The 16,978-nt window shown below is 53.6% G+C and overlaps 1 protein-coding gene across 3 annotated transcripts; it reads left to right on the forward strand.

Annotated features, from left to right (window-relative positions):
• The first annotated feature begins 1,363 nt into the window (after positions 1–1,363).
• Positions 1,364–16,655, forward strand: PLA2G4F (phospholipase A2 group IVF). 3 transcript variants are annotated; one of them, XM_045448072.1, is made up of 20 exons: positions 1,367–1,946; positions 2,972–3,044; positions 3,638–3,774; positions 3,855–3,983; positions 4,435–4,475; positions 4,737–4,779; positions 5,258–5,324; positions 7,416–7,585; positions 7,717–7,830; positions 8,044–8,081; positions 8,319–8,454; positions 10,139–10,275; positions 10,552–10,774; positions 12,139–12,253; positions 12,479–12,616; positions 12,719–12,826; positions 14,036–14,230; positions 14,482–14,648; positions 15,448–15,634; positions 15,927–16,655. In XM_045448072.1, exons 1-20 carry the CDS (start codon positions 1,836–1,838, stop codon positions 16,145–16,147), a joined length of 2,550 nt encoding a protein of 849 aa, XP_045304028.1. In that variant the 5' UTR covers positions 1,367–1,835; the 3' UTR covers positions 16,148–16,655. The 3 variants fall into 3 exon arrangements, with proteins under 3 accessions (XP_045304029.1, XP_045304028.1, XP_045304030.1); XM_045448073.1 differs by lacking the exons at positions 2,972–3,044; positions 3,638–3,774 and having other exon boundaries at positions 1,364–1,946; XM_045448074.1 differs by lacking the exons at positions 1,367–1,946; positions 2,972–3,044; positions 3,638–3,774 and having other exon boundaries at positions 3,926–3,983; positions 4,651–4,779.
• Positions 16,656–16,978: the final 323 nt, after the last annotated feature.

Genomic DNA, 16,978 nt, shown 5'->3' on the forward strand with positions numbered 1-16,978 from the left:
CACCTGTGGCACCTGTGTGTCTCGATCTCTGCCGTCCAGCACAGCTAGTGTGGCTGTGGTGGCTGATGGTGTGACAGCACAGGTATAGAACATTTCTGACATCACCAAGTTGTGTTGGACACACAGGAACTCTAGCTAATCCCAGCTGTCTCCCCGGGCGCTTCACATATTAGGGCCTCATGGCCTCTTCCTGCAGCTCCTGCTGACCAGGAGAATCACGAAACATACACCCAAGGATGTTTGAGAAGTGGAGAAGGGTTGGTCCATTTTGGCCAGCTCCAAAAAGGCAGTTTGGTCTTTCTCTGCCCCCCTCTTTAGCCATCTCCGGTCATCCTGAGTGTTCTTTGAGAATGAAAAGCATCTGGAACTAAGAAGCATGGCTTTATTGAGGCACAGGACCTGTGACTCCCAGGAGAGAGTGTTGTACAGCCCAGAAAATACATCAGTCAGGAGATGGGACGCCAGACTGCCGTGTCCGCCCCAGCCAGCTCCGCGCCCTTCCTCATGCCCCTCTGGTGTGGATCCACGGGTCCCCTGCATGCTGTGCATGGATACCACCAACGGGGCGGCACTAAGGCATTTCTGAGACCTCAGCACAGGTCTTGGCTTCATGGCTCAAATTAAGCAGAAATAGTCCCTCCTGTTGGAGCCTGGCCAGTGGCAGTCATCCCCTTTTTTTCTGGGAGTTTCTGGTCTCAACTTGCCTACAGTGTTCATTTTGGAATTGAATCACCTCTTTTTTGGATGTTGTTTTTTCAGTCTCCACCTCATGCCTTGGGGAGGAGAGTGGAGATGACTAAGTCTTGGTTGAAGAATAGAAATTATCTCCCATCAGCTCACTGCCCCAGAAATCTTTTCTTCTGGAAGCTGCCTGGATGGAAAAACACCACCTAGAGTGTCGTGGTCCACAGAAAAGGGGACATCACGTACCATCTGTAGCCTAAGGCTTATGGTGGTCAAAAGAGGACCCTCTAAACTAAAGCCTTATTTCTAGTAGCTTAAGGATAGGCAGACATGCTTTTTAGCTGTCGCTATTGATACCACCTGACTGTATCCCCATTTGCATACCCGGACCATCCAGGTATATCTACCCATTCAGGAAGAGGGCCCTGGCCAAAAGCCGCTGTGAATTTCCTCAGGATATGGATGGGTCCTCCTCACCTTTGGTTCCAGGGCCTAGTGCAGGTTTGGTTCACAGCAGACTGTCTGTGTTTGGAGAATAAATGAGGGATGCCACAAGAGATTAGAAACACCTTTGAGTCCAGATAAAACTGAACCGGAGATTTCCATGTTCCTGCTTAAGAACCATGGGGAAGGTGGGACTTGGAAGGCAGATGGTTTTAGGACTTCTTTCTACCTGGAGGAGCAGAGGCCCCAAGGCAGAACTTACTGGCTTCCACTCCCTGGGCTTGCTGCATCAGCATTGTCTAGAAGGCTTGTTGGAAATATGAACACTTGGGTTTGACCCACACCCACTAAATCAAATCATCTAGGGGGTGAGACTCAGGTATCTATTTTCCATGAGCAGCTCAATAATAACCAGAGGCTGGGTTTGGGAGCCAGAGTACCAGTTCCTCATCCTCTTGGAGAGGGACTGAAGTGCCTCCTGCCTGAGGGAATTGGGCCCCAGCCACTTCCTGGAGCATATCAAACTCCACCTCCAGCCCCAGCAGGCCACCCAACTCCGAGTCCTAGAGTCCTGTGAGCAGCCAGCTCCACCCTCCCCACCTTGGTGTTACCGTCAGACCTGAGCTAGCAGTGAGTGGAGCCAGAGGAGAACAGAGTGGCTCTGGAAAGCAGGCAGGGCTTCCTGCTGAGAACTGGGCTGGCTGGCCATGCTCTGGGCGCTCTGGCCAAGGTGGCTGGCAGGCAAGGGGCTGCCCCTCCTGGGGGCAGTGCTGCTGCGGAAGAGAGACAAGAGGGGACCTCAGTGGAGGCAATGGAGGGTAAAGTACTTGATCTTCCCCGGGGCGTGTGGACTGCAGGAGTCCTGGGAGCTCAGTCCCTTCTGAAGACAGGCTAGCCCAGGGTTGGGTTTTGATCCGGGCTAGGACCAATTTGCTCTAGCCAACCTGGTGGAGCTTAAAGTGATTGGCCAAGACCTTGGCTTTTGGAAATAATTCCACCCCCCACCCTCCCCAATTAGGAATGGAGAGTGAGGTCATGTGATATGTACAGCTGTTGGCTTTGCCCAGAATGCCCTAGCCTGGATGTAGAGCCCCTCAGGGGAAAGGAGGAAGGTGTTTGCTGGGATTTTGAGGGGCTAGCCTCACTCCCAGGAGGCTGCAGCCTGCTGTTATCTCTCTTTGGCCCAAGCTATTGTCTCCTTAGCGACTAGTCGGACCAGTCCAAGCTGGATGACACCTGGTTTCCCTTCACCTGCCGCCTCCTAGGAGGTGTGGCCTTTGTCAGTGAGCTAGTGGGTGGGATGGACTACAGCTTTCCTGTCTAATATTTAATCTAAGTACATCACTCCAGCTCTCCCTTAGGTTCCCAAGCTATAGCAGCAGCATGACAGGGAAGCTGCCAGTTTGTGGTACCTCATAACCATAATTAGTAACAATGGCCACATGTATGAAGCACTTATACCAGGCACTTTATACAACGTCTCATTTAAAATTCCCCACAACCCTGTGAGGTTGTAACCCCCCATTTATTGATGGGGAAAATGAAGCATGGGGAAATCCAGTAATTTGCCCAAGTCCATTCAGCTAGTCCCTAGTGGAACTTAGCTTTGAACCCAGCCTGAACTCATCACCAACATGCTGAACTCCCATGTTGGGACCTTGGGTCCTTGGCAGAACCCTGCCAAGACCTCTCAGCTCCCAGGCACAGCGACATCAGTGACCTTGGGCCAGGCTCCTGCTCTGTGACTGGAAGGGGGAAGACTAAGCTGGGCATTACCGCAGGGAGGAGATCAGGCCCCCTACCCAGCTTCCTGGAACTGAGTTCCTGAGTTCTGTTGTTTCAGCGGGAAACCCACCCCTACTATGACCTCCAGGTGAAGGTGCTGAGGGCCAGAAATATCCAGGGCACAGATCTCTGTGAGTGACCCCCAATTCCACCCTTTCTTCTCTTCCTTTCCCTAGGGCCTCCCCAGAGCTCAGCAGGGGCTGGCCTGAAGTGTGTGTGTATCTGGAGGGGGGCAGAGGGGCTCGTGGTGACTGTGGAGGGAATCCATCCTGGTGAGGGAGCCCCGGGGCAGGCAGGAGGGGCTGGAGGGGAGACTTGTGCGGACCATGGACTCCTCTCTGACACTAGCAAGTGGAGCAGTGCCAGCCTGAGTGAGCATGTGAGACCCACTGTTGCCAGAAATCATCTGCTCTCCAGCAGCTTTCCACACCAGTGCTCACAATGGAAGGGGAGTTCTTTGTCTGAATCAGGCTCTTTTAGGGAATTACTCAACTATCTGTGCTGCCACGTGGTCTTTTCAACTGGCCACTACAGGATTCAGTTGAATGGGTGGTGTAACTGGTCCAGATGGAATTAGGGACACCGGCTCTCCCCACGTCGTCCTGTCCCAAACAGGCAGCTTCTATTCTCCTCGGCTCCTTCCCCTCTGCCCCAGCCTTCCCCAGGCAACCTTTTCAGCAACAAGAGCTAGAGAGTGAGGACCCCTCCCTCACCCCACCTGCAGTGTCCAAAGCTGACTGCTACGTGGAACTGCGCCTGCCCACTGCGTCCCCTAGCCCTGCCCAGACAAGGATGGTGGCTAACTGCAGTGACCCTGAGTGGAACGAGACCTTCCACTACCAGATCCATGGTGCTGTGAAGGTGAGGGCCAGCAGAGGGAGAGGGCTGCCTATGTTCCTGCCCTGTGTCAGGCTCCCACCTCTTGCCTGCCCTGTTTCCAGAATGTCCTGGAGCTCACCCTCTGTGATAAGGACATCCTGGGCAGTGACCAGCTCTCCCTGCTACTCTTTGATCTGAGGAGCCTCAAGCCTGGCCAACCCTACAGACACATCTTCCCACTCAACCACCAGGTGAGCCACCACACCTGTGCCAGCAATGAATTGAACTCAAGGAGAGGAAGTTGGGCACAGGACACCGAGGTGAGGGCTCCTGGTCAGCACAGGCCAGGCCTCCAAGACAGGCCCCTCTCTATCCTACACCACTAACCCTACAAACCCTACAAAGGTTCCCCTCAAATACTTCTTCCCTGAGTGGAGCCAACATGTGAGCTCCTTGAGGGCAGAGCACTTTGTCTGTCTTAGTCACTGCTGAACCCTCAGTGTCTAGAACAGGGCCTGGAACACAGTTTTGAAGGCATGAAGCTTCTCATGAAGATGCTACTACTTGTCCTGTGCCCATGAGAAGCCACAACAACGGTCACCTCTTCTAGACCCTGGAGCTGAGCAGGGTAGGGGGCAGGGACAGTCTCTGATGCTTTCAGAGCTCTTTGCAAATGGATGCTTCCTTGCTTCATCCATGTAGGATTCACAGGAGCTGCAGGTGGAATTTGTTCTGGAGAACAGGTGAGTCCAGGTGGTGCCTATACCTTCCATTTACACCAAGACTCCAGGACAGCTCCAGCTGTCAATCACCAGGACCTACGCTGGCCTGCCTGTGGGGGAATGTCCTAGTCTAGTCACCCATTTGAGTGTTGGTGACAAGCCCACTCTCACCCCCAAACCTGGCCATGATCCCCAGGCTCTATCAGCTGCTTCAGTCACATATTATAGTAACAGCCATCTCAAGGGGAGCCAGATGTCCCATGAGCCCCTCATCCTTTGCAGCCAGGTGCCTGCGTCTGAAGTCATCACCAATGGAGTCCTGGTGGTGAGTAGGGAAGGCGAGCTTGGGGCTGCCCAGGGCTGGGGGGCATTGCAGACTCCACAATTGAGCCTATCATGCCCACTTGCCTGTGAAGGACACTCAAGCACTCCTGAGAGGGGAAATGTGCTAGGGAGGCATCTCCAGGGACCAGGGGCAAGAAGCTATCTCACATCTGAGCGGACAGCTCAGAAGCCCACCATCCTACCTTGTGCACAGCACATCACCTACTTGGGCCCCTGGCTGCTGGGATTGCCAAAGGCATTACTATCAGAGCCCCTCTCCTCCTTCCCCTTTCCCACCAGGGCCACTTCCTCTGAATCCTGGGAAGGAGGCTGCTACAGAAGACTCCTACCCACAAGGCACGGGCCCTGGGAAGGTTGTTAACTGGGCCCTGCCCCAGAGACCCCTCCTTCCACCCTGGTCTGGGCCCTGTGTGGGGCCCTGTGAATGGGTAGCTCCCACAGGCCTCTGTCTTCCTCAGGCTCAGCCCTGTCTGAGAATCCAGGGGACCCTCAGGGAAGACGGGACAGCCCCACATCGAGAGTATGGTGAGTCTGGTCCATGACCTTGGGTCTTGCCTTCTCTCCTAGGGGTTGGGCTGCTGATTTCAAGAAGGTGGGTGTGAGGCGGAAAGGTCTTAATGTTTTACCACTCAAAACTGACCAAGGATGGGACGAATTCACCTCTGGAAGTAGTGAATTTCCTCTCCTTGGAAGTGTTCAAGCATAGAGGCTGTATCAGTCCAACTATTGCTCTGCAAAAAGCAACCCTAAATCTCAATGGCAGACAACAGGAAGCATTTATTGAGCTCATGCATCATGATCTAGGCTGGGCTTGGCAGGAGGGACCTGGCTTTGTGCCATATGTCCCTCAACAACCTTCTGTGACTAGCAGACTTGTCATGTTCTGTTTTTGCTGTTGTTAATTTTTTTAATGTTTATTTATTTTTGAGAGAAAGAGAGTGAGTAAGGGAGGGGCAGAGAGAGAGGGAGACACAGAATCTGAAGCAGGCTCCAGGCTCTGAGCTGTCAGCACAGAGCCCAATGTGAGGCTCAAACTCACAAACCATGAGATCATGACTTGAGCTAAAGTCGGACACAACCGACTGAGCCACCCAGGAGCCCTGGACTGGTTGTGTTCTTAAGGCATCAGCAGAGGTATGAGAGCAAGCCCAGATGAGCAGGTGGTTTTCAAGCCTTTGGTCACATCATAGTCAGTAACTAACATTTTGGCCTCTCAGTGGGAGGAAGTGAAGTCACATGACAAAGCATGGGCATTCCAGAAGTGAAGAACTGAGGCCACCGGTATAGTGTGCCACAGAGGGTAGCCACTCAGACGCAGAAGCAGAAGTGCAGCAGAGGCTGTGTGACAGCTAAGGTCTCCTCTGACACTGAGGGTCTGAGCCCATGGGATGAGTCCTGTCCAGAAAATGTCCAGCACTTACTCTGAGTCAGGCACTGTGCTCAGCATTTCACATGTCTTTTATCTTTTAATCCTCATAACAACCCTGGAAAATACAACTATATCCTCTTGATTTATGAAGCTCCAGCTCAAACAAGAAACTTACTTAAGGTCACACAGTGACCAAACTCTGAGAGTGATAAGGCCAGGAACCAAACCCAGGTCTGTGACACTCCGGGGTCTATTGTTTCTGACTCTGAACAACACATATCAATCTCCATCCATAAACCATGGTGTGAAAGAAGTATCAGTTTCCTTATTTTCTCTAATTCCCTCCCACCCAGGGTCATGTCATGTCTCCAGGTCTCATTTTAGTGCCAAGGAGGGTATGTTGGGAGAAGGGTTTCATGTGGACCTCTGTTCCTGAGGCATCTGCCATTCTGGGCTTTCTGGGTGTCTGTTTCTCCCAAGTCATGTTTAGGGTCTGGGGCTCCTTTGTGAGGCTGCTTGGGGTCCCCCCTGTCTGAATGTCATGGACATTTCTCTCTGGGGTTTTTCCTCCTCCCGAGAATGCTGCTAGGAACAGGGTGAGCCCACAGGCCTCCCTCTTTGCCTCCTTCTGGCCTGGGCTGGCTCTGCTCTGCTCCTTTGAGCCTCTACCCAGGAACACACTCCTTCCTCTCACCTCCGCTGCACACCCTCTGTGTGCTCGCAAGGTCTTACGCTTTGGAAACAAAGGGCAGAACAACTTATTGCCTATCTGTTTTTTTCCCTGGCCACAAACCTTCCCCAAGGTGATGAGCACAGAGCTTGAATGGAGGCAAAAGATGGGGAAACTACCAGTTGAAGATTGGTAATTAATGTAATAACGTATGATAATTATAACATTATAATTATTATAGAATTATATTTTATATAATTAATATCATGGTCTCAAAATCATCAGCCTCATAAACTCTGGGCAAAGAGTCCTCTCCCTCCCTGCCCTTCCCCCTTCCCTAGGCATTGTGTGTTTCCTACCCTCCCCAGGTTCCCAGTTCTGACCAGGGCATGTTGTAGGACCCTGAGTGTCCTTCATGATGCCTTTGCTGTGGGCCACAGAACAACAGGGTGAGCAGGGTGATGAGTTGGCATCTCCAAAGAGGAAACAAAGGGGAGTTGCCATCCAGGTCGCTGCCATCATGAGCCACACACACCCCCGCACTCTCACCCCCCTTACCTGGGCCCTCTGCTCCCAGGTTCTAGGCAGATTCAGCTGACAGTGCCCGGGGCCTACGAGAAGCCACAGTTCTTGCCCCTGCAACCTCCCATGGAGGGAGACCTCCCAGCTACCTTCACCTTTCACGTGAACCCCGTGATCAGCTCCAGGCTGGATGTGGAGCTGGGGGAGAGGCTCACAGTCCTACAAGTGAGTGAGCCCATAGTCTGGGAAGGGATGGATGATAGAATCAGTCTATCCTAGAGGGGCGTCCTGGGGCCACCACGGAGGCATGTTTTCCTTCACCATGGTGGGTTCCTTGGGTGTTTTCTTCTCCACAGAGTGGTCCAAGTGCTGAGCTGGAGGCCCACACCAACAAGCTGGGTGAGGGGGGTATCCTGCTCTCCTCTCTGGCCCTAGGCCAAGAGGAACAGCGCTTTGTGGCCCTAGGGGAGGTAAGGCTCTGTCTGGGTGCCTGAGGGACCCCTGCTTGCTCTGTGACCACCAAAAGAAGGCTGGGGGGAGGGGCCTCAGAGGGGGTCAAGTTCAGGCCGGCCTGGAGCTCAGCCACGATGTTCACATATGGGCCAGAGCTACCAGAGCAACAGGAGCTGTGGGTGGGAGAATCCACTCAGGGCACTCAGGGATGGGGCTGTTGTCTCTTTCAGGGCCAGGAGGTGGTTCTGAGTATGAAGGCAGAAATGAGGTGAGGAAGGCTGACTTCAGGAGGAAGCCTCTTATGCTAGGCTGAATATGTAGGGGCTCTTTGCCCACTCAGCTCAGCCCGGTGGTGGAAGGCATCTCTGGTTCTGCTGAGGTCTTTCTAAGGGGTTCGATGGAATATGGGTCTGCTCCTGTGAAAAATGGGCTGGGCCCAAGGCTTTCCTCCAATGAACAGTCACCTAGTACCCGCCCCCTCCTCCCCCCACTCCATCTCTGGCAGCTCTGGAGACCTTGACCTGCGTCTTGGTTTTGGCCTGTGTGATGGGGAACGGGAGTTTCTGGACAAGAGGAAGCAGATCGTGTCCAAGGCCCTGCAGCAGGTTCTGGGTTTGAGCCAGGCGCCTGACAGTGGCCAGGTATGAAATGGAGGAGCTGGACCCCAGGGTCACCAAGACCAAATCCAGCCTCTTCCCTTGAGAGTACTGTGTGGCCAAGTGGTTACAGGAAGCCTTGAGAAAGGGTGGGAAACAGAGGAGGAAGGGGCAGTCCTGCTTGCCAGAGCTGATAGGCAAAATCAGGAGAGTCAGGACCCTGTATGTAATGAGGGATGAACAGCCCTGGCCAAGGGAGGTATATGAGTCTCCTTGGGCTGCCACAACAGAACACCACAGACAAGGTGGCTTAAACAACAAACAGTTATTTTCTCACCTGGAGGCTGGAAGTTCAAGATTAAGGTGCCATCAGGGCTGGTTTCTGGTGAGGCTTCTCTTACTGACTTGTAGACAACTATGTTCTTGCTGTGTCCTCACACGGCCTTTCCACTGGACATGTACAGGGGATAAGGGGGGATTCTCTCTCTTCCCCTTCTTGCAAGGACACCGATACTATTAGATAAAGGCCCCACTGTTATGACCTTACATAACCTATATAACCACCTTATAGGCCCTTTCTACAAATATAGTCATACTGGAGCTTCGACATAAGGACTTGGAGGGGCAGGGGCACAATTCAGACCATAACAGTAGACAAAGGGATTTGGAAGTGGAGGGTCCACGGGAGCCGTGGCTGGGAAGCAGGAGGCAAGGCCACACCAAGGCAGAGAGCTATGGTAAATTGGGAACAAGTTGGTGGCTTTCTTCTGCTACAAGTGTACTCAGGAGTCAGAGCCTCTTCTGAGTCCTGACAAGGTGAGCAAGACCGGACTGTTCATTTGATAATGACTGTTCTGTGCCAGATGTCCTCTCTGGAGGTAGAGGGTAAAGAGGGCACAGATCTTGTTCTCAGGGAGCTCTGTGTCCTCCAGCGCTCTGAAGGGAGAGTGTCCTTGTGGGCACTGGCCAGGGAGCATTTCTTTCAAGATAGAAGAAAGGAGGCCAGGGAAAGGAACCAAAAGTCTGGGGGCAGAATGAGCTAAAGCTTCATGGAAAAGCTGAGCAGCCAGAAAGCTTCTAGTCTGACCCCACCAGGCACCTCTGATCCCAAAGAGACATCTGGGCACCACTTACGTCTGGGGCAAGTCCAGCCTCTTTGGTGGTCTTCATCGCTTTAGCCCAATGGTTCTCAACTGGGGATCATTTCATCCCTCCACCCCCCACCCAGAGGACATTTGTCTATGTCTAGAGACATGCTTTATTGTTACCAGCAGGGCCGGGGAGAGGATGCTATTGGCATCTACTGGGTAAAGGCCCAGAATGCTGCTAAGCATCCTCCAACATACAGGACAGCTCCTCACAACAAAGAGTTACCCAGTCCAAAATCATCAATAGTGTCAAGACTGAGAAACCCTGCTCCAACAGTTTTGGGTGAAATCCAGGATACCTTCCAGTTACATATAATCCCGAGACAATTGTCAAGAGCCATCTCTAGAGTCATACTGCTTCAGTCTGATGGCCCATCACTTACTACCTGTACAATTGTGGGCACATTGTCCAACCTTCCTGTGCCTCCGTTTCCTAATCTGCAAAATGGGGATCCCATTGGGTTGCTTGTGAGGATTCAATGAGATAATACAGATAAGGCTCGTAGACAAATGTCTGACATTATAAGCAATAATTCATAAGCGACAGTGGTGGTAAATGTTATGATTATTTTTGTGCCCAGGTGCCTGTGGTGGCTGTGCTAGGTTCGGGAGGTGGAACCCGAGCCATGTCTTCCCTGTACGGCAGCCTGGCAGGGCTGCAGGAACTTGGCCTCCTGGACACTGTGACCTACCTGAGTGGGGTCTCTGGGTCTACCTGGTAAGTGAGGTGGGGTAGGATGCAGAGTAAAGGAGAGCCCTGAAGGGGAAGGAATGTGGCTGGTGATATAGGTGGAGTCCCTGAGGGCGTGCTGGGATCCTGCCTCCAAGGGGGTTAGGAGGGGCACTGAGTGCCCAGGCCTCCTTGAGTGGGTGGGGCAGGGCAGGGCAGTAGGTTCAAGGGATGGAGAGGCAGGGTCACTCACCAACAGTTGCATTCCCTCTCTCCCCTTGCCGTGCTTGCTGCCCCACTGCCCCTAATTCCCTCTATGCCCAGGTGCATCTCCACACTCTACAAGGACCCAGCCTGGTCCCAGGTGGCCTTGCAGGGCCCCATTGAGCATGCCCAGGCTCGGGTCTGCAGCAGTAAGATGGGGGCGATGTCCACGGAGCGCCTACAATACTATGCCCAGGAACTGGGGAGCCTGGAAAGCACTGGCCACAGAGTTTCCCTCATCGACATCTGGGGTCTCCTCATTGAATATTTCCTCTACCAGGAGGTAAGAGAAGAGCAGATAATAAATAAACACAGCTCCTTTCCACCCCTGCCCCACCAACACTTACTTCTGCCTTAGGTGCTGAGGTAGGATCTAAGATTTGCAAAGAGGTCCCTTAGGTCTGAGCTCTCTGAGGACAAGAGGTGGATCCCTGAGTGGGCTGACACCACTTTGTCTTTCCTGGCTCCTCACCCCTGGGAGGGGAGAAGCTGGTCTGCAGGTCTCAAGTCCGTCTGCATATTAGAATCACCTGCACAGCGTTTCTTTTCTTTTTAAAAATGTCTTAAATGTTTCTTTATTTTTGAGAGAGAGAGAGGGAGGGAGGAAGGGAGGGGCAAGAGAGAGAGAGGGAGACACAGAATCCAAAGTAGGCTCCAGGCTCTGAGCTGTCAGCACAGAGTCCCATGCCAGGCTCGAACCCATGAACCACGAAATCATGACCTGAGCAGAAGTCGGTTGCTCAACCGATTGAGCCACCCAGATGCCCCCCATCTGCACAGCTTTTCAAAAACACCCTTGCCTGGGCCCTACTTCCAGAGATACTGATTTGGGCTGGTCTGGGGTGAAGCCCTAGCACAGTGTGTTTTGAGAGCGTTCCAGCTGCCATGCTGCTCCTAGAACTGCAGGCTGGGTATGAGCTGGGAGGTGAGAGTATTCAGAGCCCAGCAGGGTTCTCAGCCCTCGGAGTCTGGCCCACTGTGTGGCTCTCCGTTGTGGACGTCTATCACAAGTGGTTTCTCGTGTCTGAGGAAAGAATCCATATTTTCAAACGATTTACTTTTTTTTTTTTTTTTTTTTTAATTTTTTTCAACGTTTATTTTATTTTTGGGACAGAGAGAGACAGAGCATGAACGGGGGAGGGGCAGAGAGAGAGGGAAACACAGAATCGGAAACAGGCTCCAGGCTCTGAGCCATCAGCCCAGAGCCTGACGCGGGGCTCGAACTCACGGACCGCAAGATCGTGACCTGGCTGAAGTCGGACGCTTAACCGACTGCGCCACCCAGGCGCCCCATCAAACGATTTACTTTTTAAAGAAAGTAAACTGGTTTTCAATTTTTCCTTTAAAAATGTCACTGACTCAAAAAAACAAATGTCACTGACTCCCTTGGGTTCCAATATGCTTTCTTGAATGGGAAACAAGTGGGGAGTGTTCCCAGTGCCCCTGGAATTGCACAAAACCCACAGGGGCCTTACCTTTGCTGCAGCCTAAAGCCTCGTCCTTAGAGAGCTGTCTCTAGAGCATTGGCCTTGGCAGCCACAGTCCCTTGTGGGCCATGGCATCCCCTTCAGGGTATCAGGCCTCAAGCCATGAGGGTGGGAGGAAGGGGACCCCCAAAAGTCAAGTGCCTCCTTTCCTTCCTACCAGAAAAACCCTGCCAAGCTGTCTGACCAGCAGGAGGCCGTCAACCAGGGCCAGAACCCTTATCCTATCTACGCCAGCATCAATGTCCACACCAACATCAGCGGGGAAGACTTCGCAGGTGCCTGGGTGCAGGGACCTGGGAAGCAGGTGGAGGCGATGGGTGGTAGGAAGGTGGGAGAGGCCAGAGCTATCAGTGTATAGATGGGAGCCTTGGAGCACAGCGGGCTTGCTGCCTCCTGCTCTTGGCAAGTGAGATTCCTGCTCCTGTGCTCAGGTGTGAGGGGAAACCTTGGGGTCCTGGTGGAAGGCCCCTGGTGACATTCCCTTCACTCTGGATCCCCAGAATGGTGCGAGTTCACACCCTATGAGGTCGGCTTCCCCAAGTACGGGGCTTATGTTCCCACTGAGCTCTTTGGCTCTGAGTTCTTCATGGGGCATCTGCTGCAGCCCCAGCCCGAGCCCCGGATCTGCTACCTGCAGGGTGAGTCTGGGCTGGAGGGCTGGGGCCAGGGCAGGGGCTGGGCCAGGCCCTGAGGTGGGCTGGAGGAGATGTGAGGGCCCAGGGCCTTGCCTTTCTGCTTAGGTGTGTGGGGCAGCGCCTTTGCAGCCAGCCTGGATGAGATCTTCCTGAAGACTGCCGGCTCGGGCCTCAGCTTCCTAGACTGCCACAGAGGGAGTGTAAACATCACAGGTGCGGGTAGACACCCTGACCTCCCCCTACTGCTCTTTCCAGCGTCGGGGCCCTGGTGGAGGCACAAAGGATGAGGGAGGGGATGGTGCAGGACTCAGCTGTCCCACTGCACTCAGAGAAGTCCTGAGGAAGTGACTTGTAGCTTAGGGTCTGTGGATGCCCAGAGATTTGCTGAGGCAGCGTGGCAGGGGGACCAGGGGAAGGAGGGGAAGGCCCACCTCAGAAAAGCCAGTGGGAGCTGTGAGTGCTCTATAGTAAGACTGCACCTTTGAATTCTCTGCTTGGGTTCCAGTTATGTCAATGCAGACCAGGACCACTGGGCATCTGGTGGATATCTGTCCACACACCTCAGGGCTCCTGTTTGGGCTGCTCCCTGCTGCACAGAACATTTTCTACCTTTCTTCCCTGGATAACCTCTGCTCATCCCTTAAGATTCAGCTCTGACATCATTTTGTCAGGGGGCTTCTCTGTTCTACTGCACGCCCCCAGCACCCAAGTTTCATAGGACTATGTGCACACCCCACCATTGTCCTTACCTTGGGGCATTGGTATGATTTATGATCTCTTTATGTGACTCTCCCCCTAAGTAGGCTATAAGCCCTGGAGGGGCCCAGCACGCAGTAACTGCTCAGTAGGTGTTTTAATGGATGAAATTGTGATTGGAAGTTGTATATAAAACTTTGTTTTCTTTTTTTAAAAAAAAGGTTTTAGATTGTAGCAACTTCTTAAAAATTTATTTATTTATTTATTTATTTATTTATTTATTTATTTATTTTGAGAGACAGAGAGAGAGGGAGGGGCACAGACAGGGAGAGAGAAAATCCCAAGCAGGCTCCACTCAGTACAGAGACCAATGCCAGGTTCGATCTCATGACCACAAAACCACAAGATTGTGACCTGCGTTGAAATTAAGTGTCGGACACTTAACCAACTGAGCCACCCAGGTGCCCCATACACAACTTTATTTTCAAAGGGCATATAAATTATCACTTAATAAATACACTGTCATAGGCAACTTTCAAATATAGGGACGCTGAAAGAAAAGGTCATTTAAAAGAGGTTCTGGGAAACAGTGGTCTGAGGCTTGGGAGGTGGGGTGAAGGAGGGGTGAATGTGGGGGGAGATAGGAAGGGTGCCCTGGGCCATAAGGGCCACTGGAGAACAGACAGCACCCTTCTGACTGTATTTCACCCACGCGCTCCCATCTAGATGACTGCCAGAAGCTCCAGCTGCACGATCCCACACGTCTGAGGACCAGGCTCTTCACCCACCAGGGGCCCTTCTCCCAGGCCGTGCTGGACATCTTTACCTCCCGCTTTACCTTCGCGGAGAACTGTAATTTCACCAGGGGCCTCTGCCTGCACAAAGACTATGTGGCTGGCCGGGAGTTCATGGCCTGGAAAGGTGGGTGCTGCTCTGGCTGGGGGTCCCCCCGCTGCCTTTGCCTCCAGCTCATGGCTCACCTGGACCAGCACTGCCTTTGTTCCCGGAGGTTGGACTATGGGCTCCTGCTGCCCAGGGGCTGATGGGGAAGGACTGGGATGTCTGCCAGGAGGCAGGGCCAGGGGCTGGGGTGGGAGACTCTGTTGCCATCAGAAGAAGGGGAGGAGAGATCTCTACAGAGAGAGAAGAGTGAGCATTTGTCTCTATTGCAGATACGCACCCTGACGCCTTCCCCAACCAGCTCACTCCCATGCGGGACTGCCTGTGCCTGGTGGATGGGGGCTTTGCCATCAACTCTCCGTTCCCACTCAGCCTGCTGCCCCAGAGAGCGGTGGACCTCATTCTGTCCTTTGACTACTCCCTGGAGGCCCCTTTCGAGGTAAGGTGTGTGGTGGGGAGGAACTGAGGTTCTCTGCAGGGCGGCCTGGCTGGGCTTTGGGAATTGCCCTTCATGGAGGGCCTGGGTTCTAATCCAAGGGCGGGTACCTTGTGAAGACTTTTAGTGGCACTGGTCTCCCCAGCTGAAGGAGGGGGATTGCTGAGGCTATGAGATGGAGGGGGAGGTGGGAGAAGAGGCCAAAGAAGGTCCTCAGAAGTCTCCCATACTGGTGAAGAGAAGGCTCCTGTTCTGGCCCCTGCCTGTCCTGATAGCATTCTTTGCTCCCATCTGGACTGGCGTCTGGGTCTGCCCTCTGTTAGTTACCATCAGGTCCCCTCGGGGAGTCTCTAGGGGCAGCTCCCTCAAACCCTGTGGGATAGCCGATGGGTTCCATCATCTGGATGAGCTTTCTGGTCCCGCTGCTGGGCCAGCCCTTCTATCTTTGGCTTCCTCCTCCTAATCCTCCTGGGTCCAAGGAAAGCCTGGGATTAGATGATGAATAAAGCCTCTTCCCACGTGCCCTTCTGTAACCATTCAGTTTCCACCTGGTGACATTGAAATCAGCCCCTAAGAGGAAGCAGGGAGGAGCCAGAGAAGGGAAGGAGAGGAATGACACTGGGAACACTAATGATTGTCCTTAATCTCCACAACCCCCCACTAGAGTTATTCTCTTTATTATGTAAATAAAGAAATTGGCTGGGGAAGGTGATGTAGCCCACCTGCAGTCACTCAGCTAGTGGGCGGGCTATGTGAGTACAGGCAGCCGGAGGCAGGGTCCAAAGCTGGCCTGCCTGCCCAGGTCTTACAGATGACAGAGAAGTACTGCCTGGACCGAGGCATCCCCTTCCCAAGTATCGAGGTGCTCCCTGAGGACTTGGAGGAACCCCGTGAGTGCTACCTGTTCGCCAAGGCCAAGGACCCCCGCTCTCCCATCGTGCTGCACTTTCCCCTCGTCAACCGTACCTTCTGCACACACCTGGCCCCAGGTGAGGGGAGGCCCTGGGCCGGGGTCTGGTTCACACAGCCCAGGGTGGTGGTGGGGTGCCGTTCTGACAGTGGATTTCCTGGACCCCATGCCTCTTGGAGGGCCCAGGTTGGCCACTGCTCCACACCTTCCAGGCCTCAGGATCCACACTGGCCCGGTTCCTCCTGATGGTAGAGAGAGCTGAAATGTGGGTCCCGCCACATGTCCTAGGGCAAGGGGTGGGGGCTTCTGGGCTGGCCACTCCTAGCCACAGAGTGCCCCAGCCTGGCCTCTTTGCCACTTCCCACCTGTAGGTGTGGAGCGACAAACAGCCGAGGAGAAGGCCTACGGGGACTTTGTGGTCAATGGGGCAGACACTCCATATGGCATGATGAACTTCACCTATGAGCCTGAGGAGTTTGAGCGGCTGGTGGCTCTGAGTCGATACAATGTTCTGAACAATGTGGAGACTTTGCGGCATGCGCTCCGGCTGGCTCTGGAGCGAAGGCAGGCTGGGAGCAGGGCTGGAGGCTGAGTCAGGCTGGAGTCAGAGGGCTGTGAGAGGGGAGCAACTGTGGGCCCCAGACCGGGGCTTGGTACAGGGAGGAGTGGTAGACTCTGTGGGGTTTCTTCTTACCAGGTTACAGGACTGGCTCTAGGTCCTTCAGGCCTCAGAAAGCTCCTGCAGAACGGCAGCTTGGCTTTGGGGCTGCACCCTTCTCATATGTGTTTCTGGGAGACAAAGGGGGGGGGATGTCTCCCCCAGGGGCCTTGGGGAGGAGGAGGGCACGAGTGAGCAGTGCTAATTTTACACTGGAGTATAGAGGGATGAGGCCACAATCTAGCCCCAGGGCATGGCCCAAACCCAGAAGGACCTTAGGGGGCCCAGGTCTTCAGACCCTCACCAAGACTGGAAGCTGTGAAAGCAGGTTAAGCTGAGACCAAAAGCAGAGACTCCTCCGTCTAATCCACACTTCCTGCAAATGGCCGGGCTCCTGGATGCAGTGCTCAGTGCTATCAAGAATAAAGGGAGACCTCATGGATTGCCAGTCTGGATCACTAACTCCACCCTCCTGCCTGCCGACTCTCCTTCACCTCTGGCTACCCCTGCCCCCTCATCTCACTGCTCACCACCCATCTCTGCTCAGCCTCCTGATGGCATCCTGGCTGGTGGGTATGCACATGTTTCCCTGCTAATTACTGATGCTTTACTCTTTAAACTCGGACCACACTCTCTTGTCAGGTGTACAGCTGCCCCCTCCTGCAAATAGTCTCGCCATTCCCAGAAGCTCAATGGGTATGTCTAGAGCATGCATTTGTTTACCAGGGAGCAGAGTGAGTGTGTGGCTGCGTGGGTGTGCGTGTT

Source organism: Leopardus geoffroyi, chromosome B3 (genome assembly GCF_018350155.1).
Source record: "Leopardus geoffroyi isolate Oge1 chromosome B3, O.geoffroyi_Oge1_pat1.0, whole genome shotgun sequence".
Lineage (NCBI taxonomy): Eukaryota > Metazoa > Chordata > Mammalia > Carnivora > Felidae > Leopardus > Leopardus geoffroyi.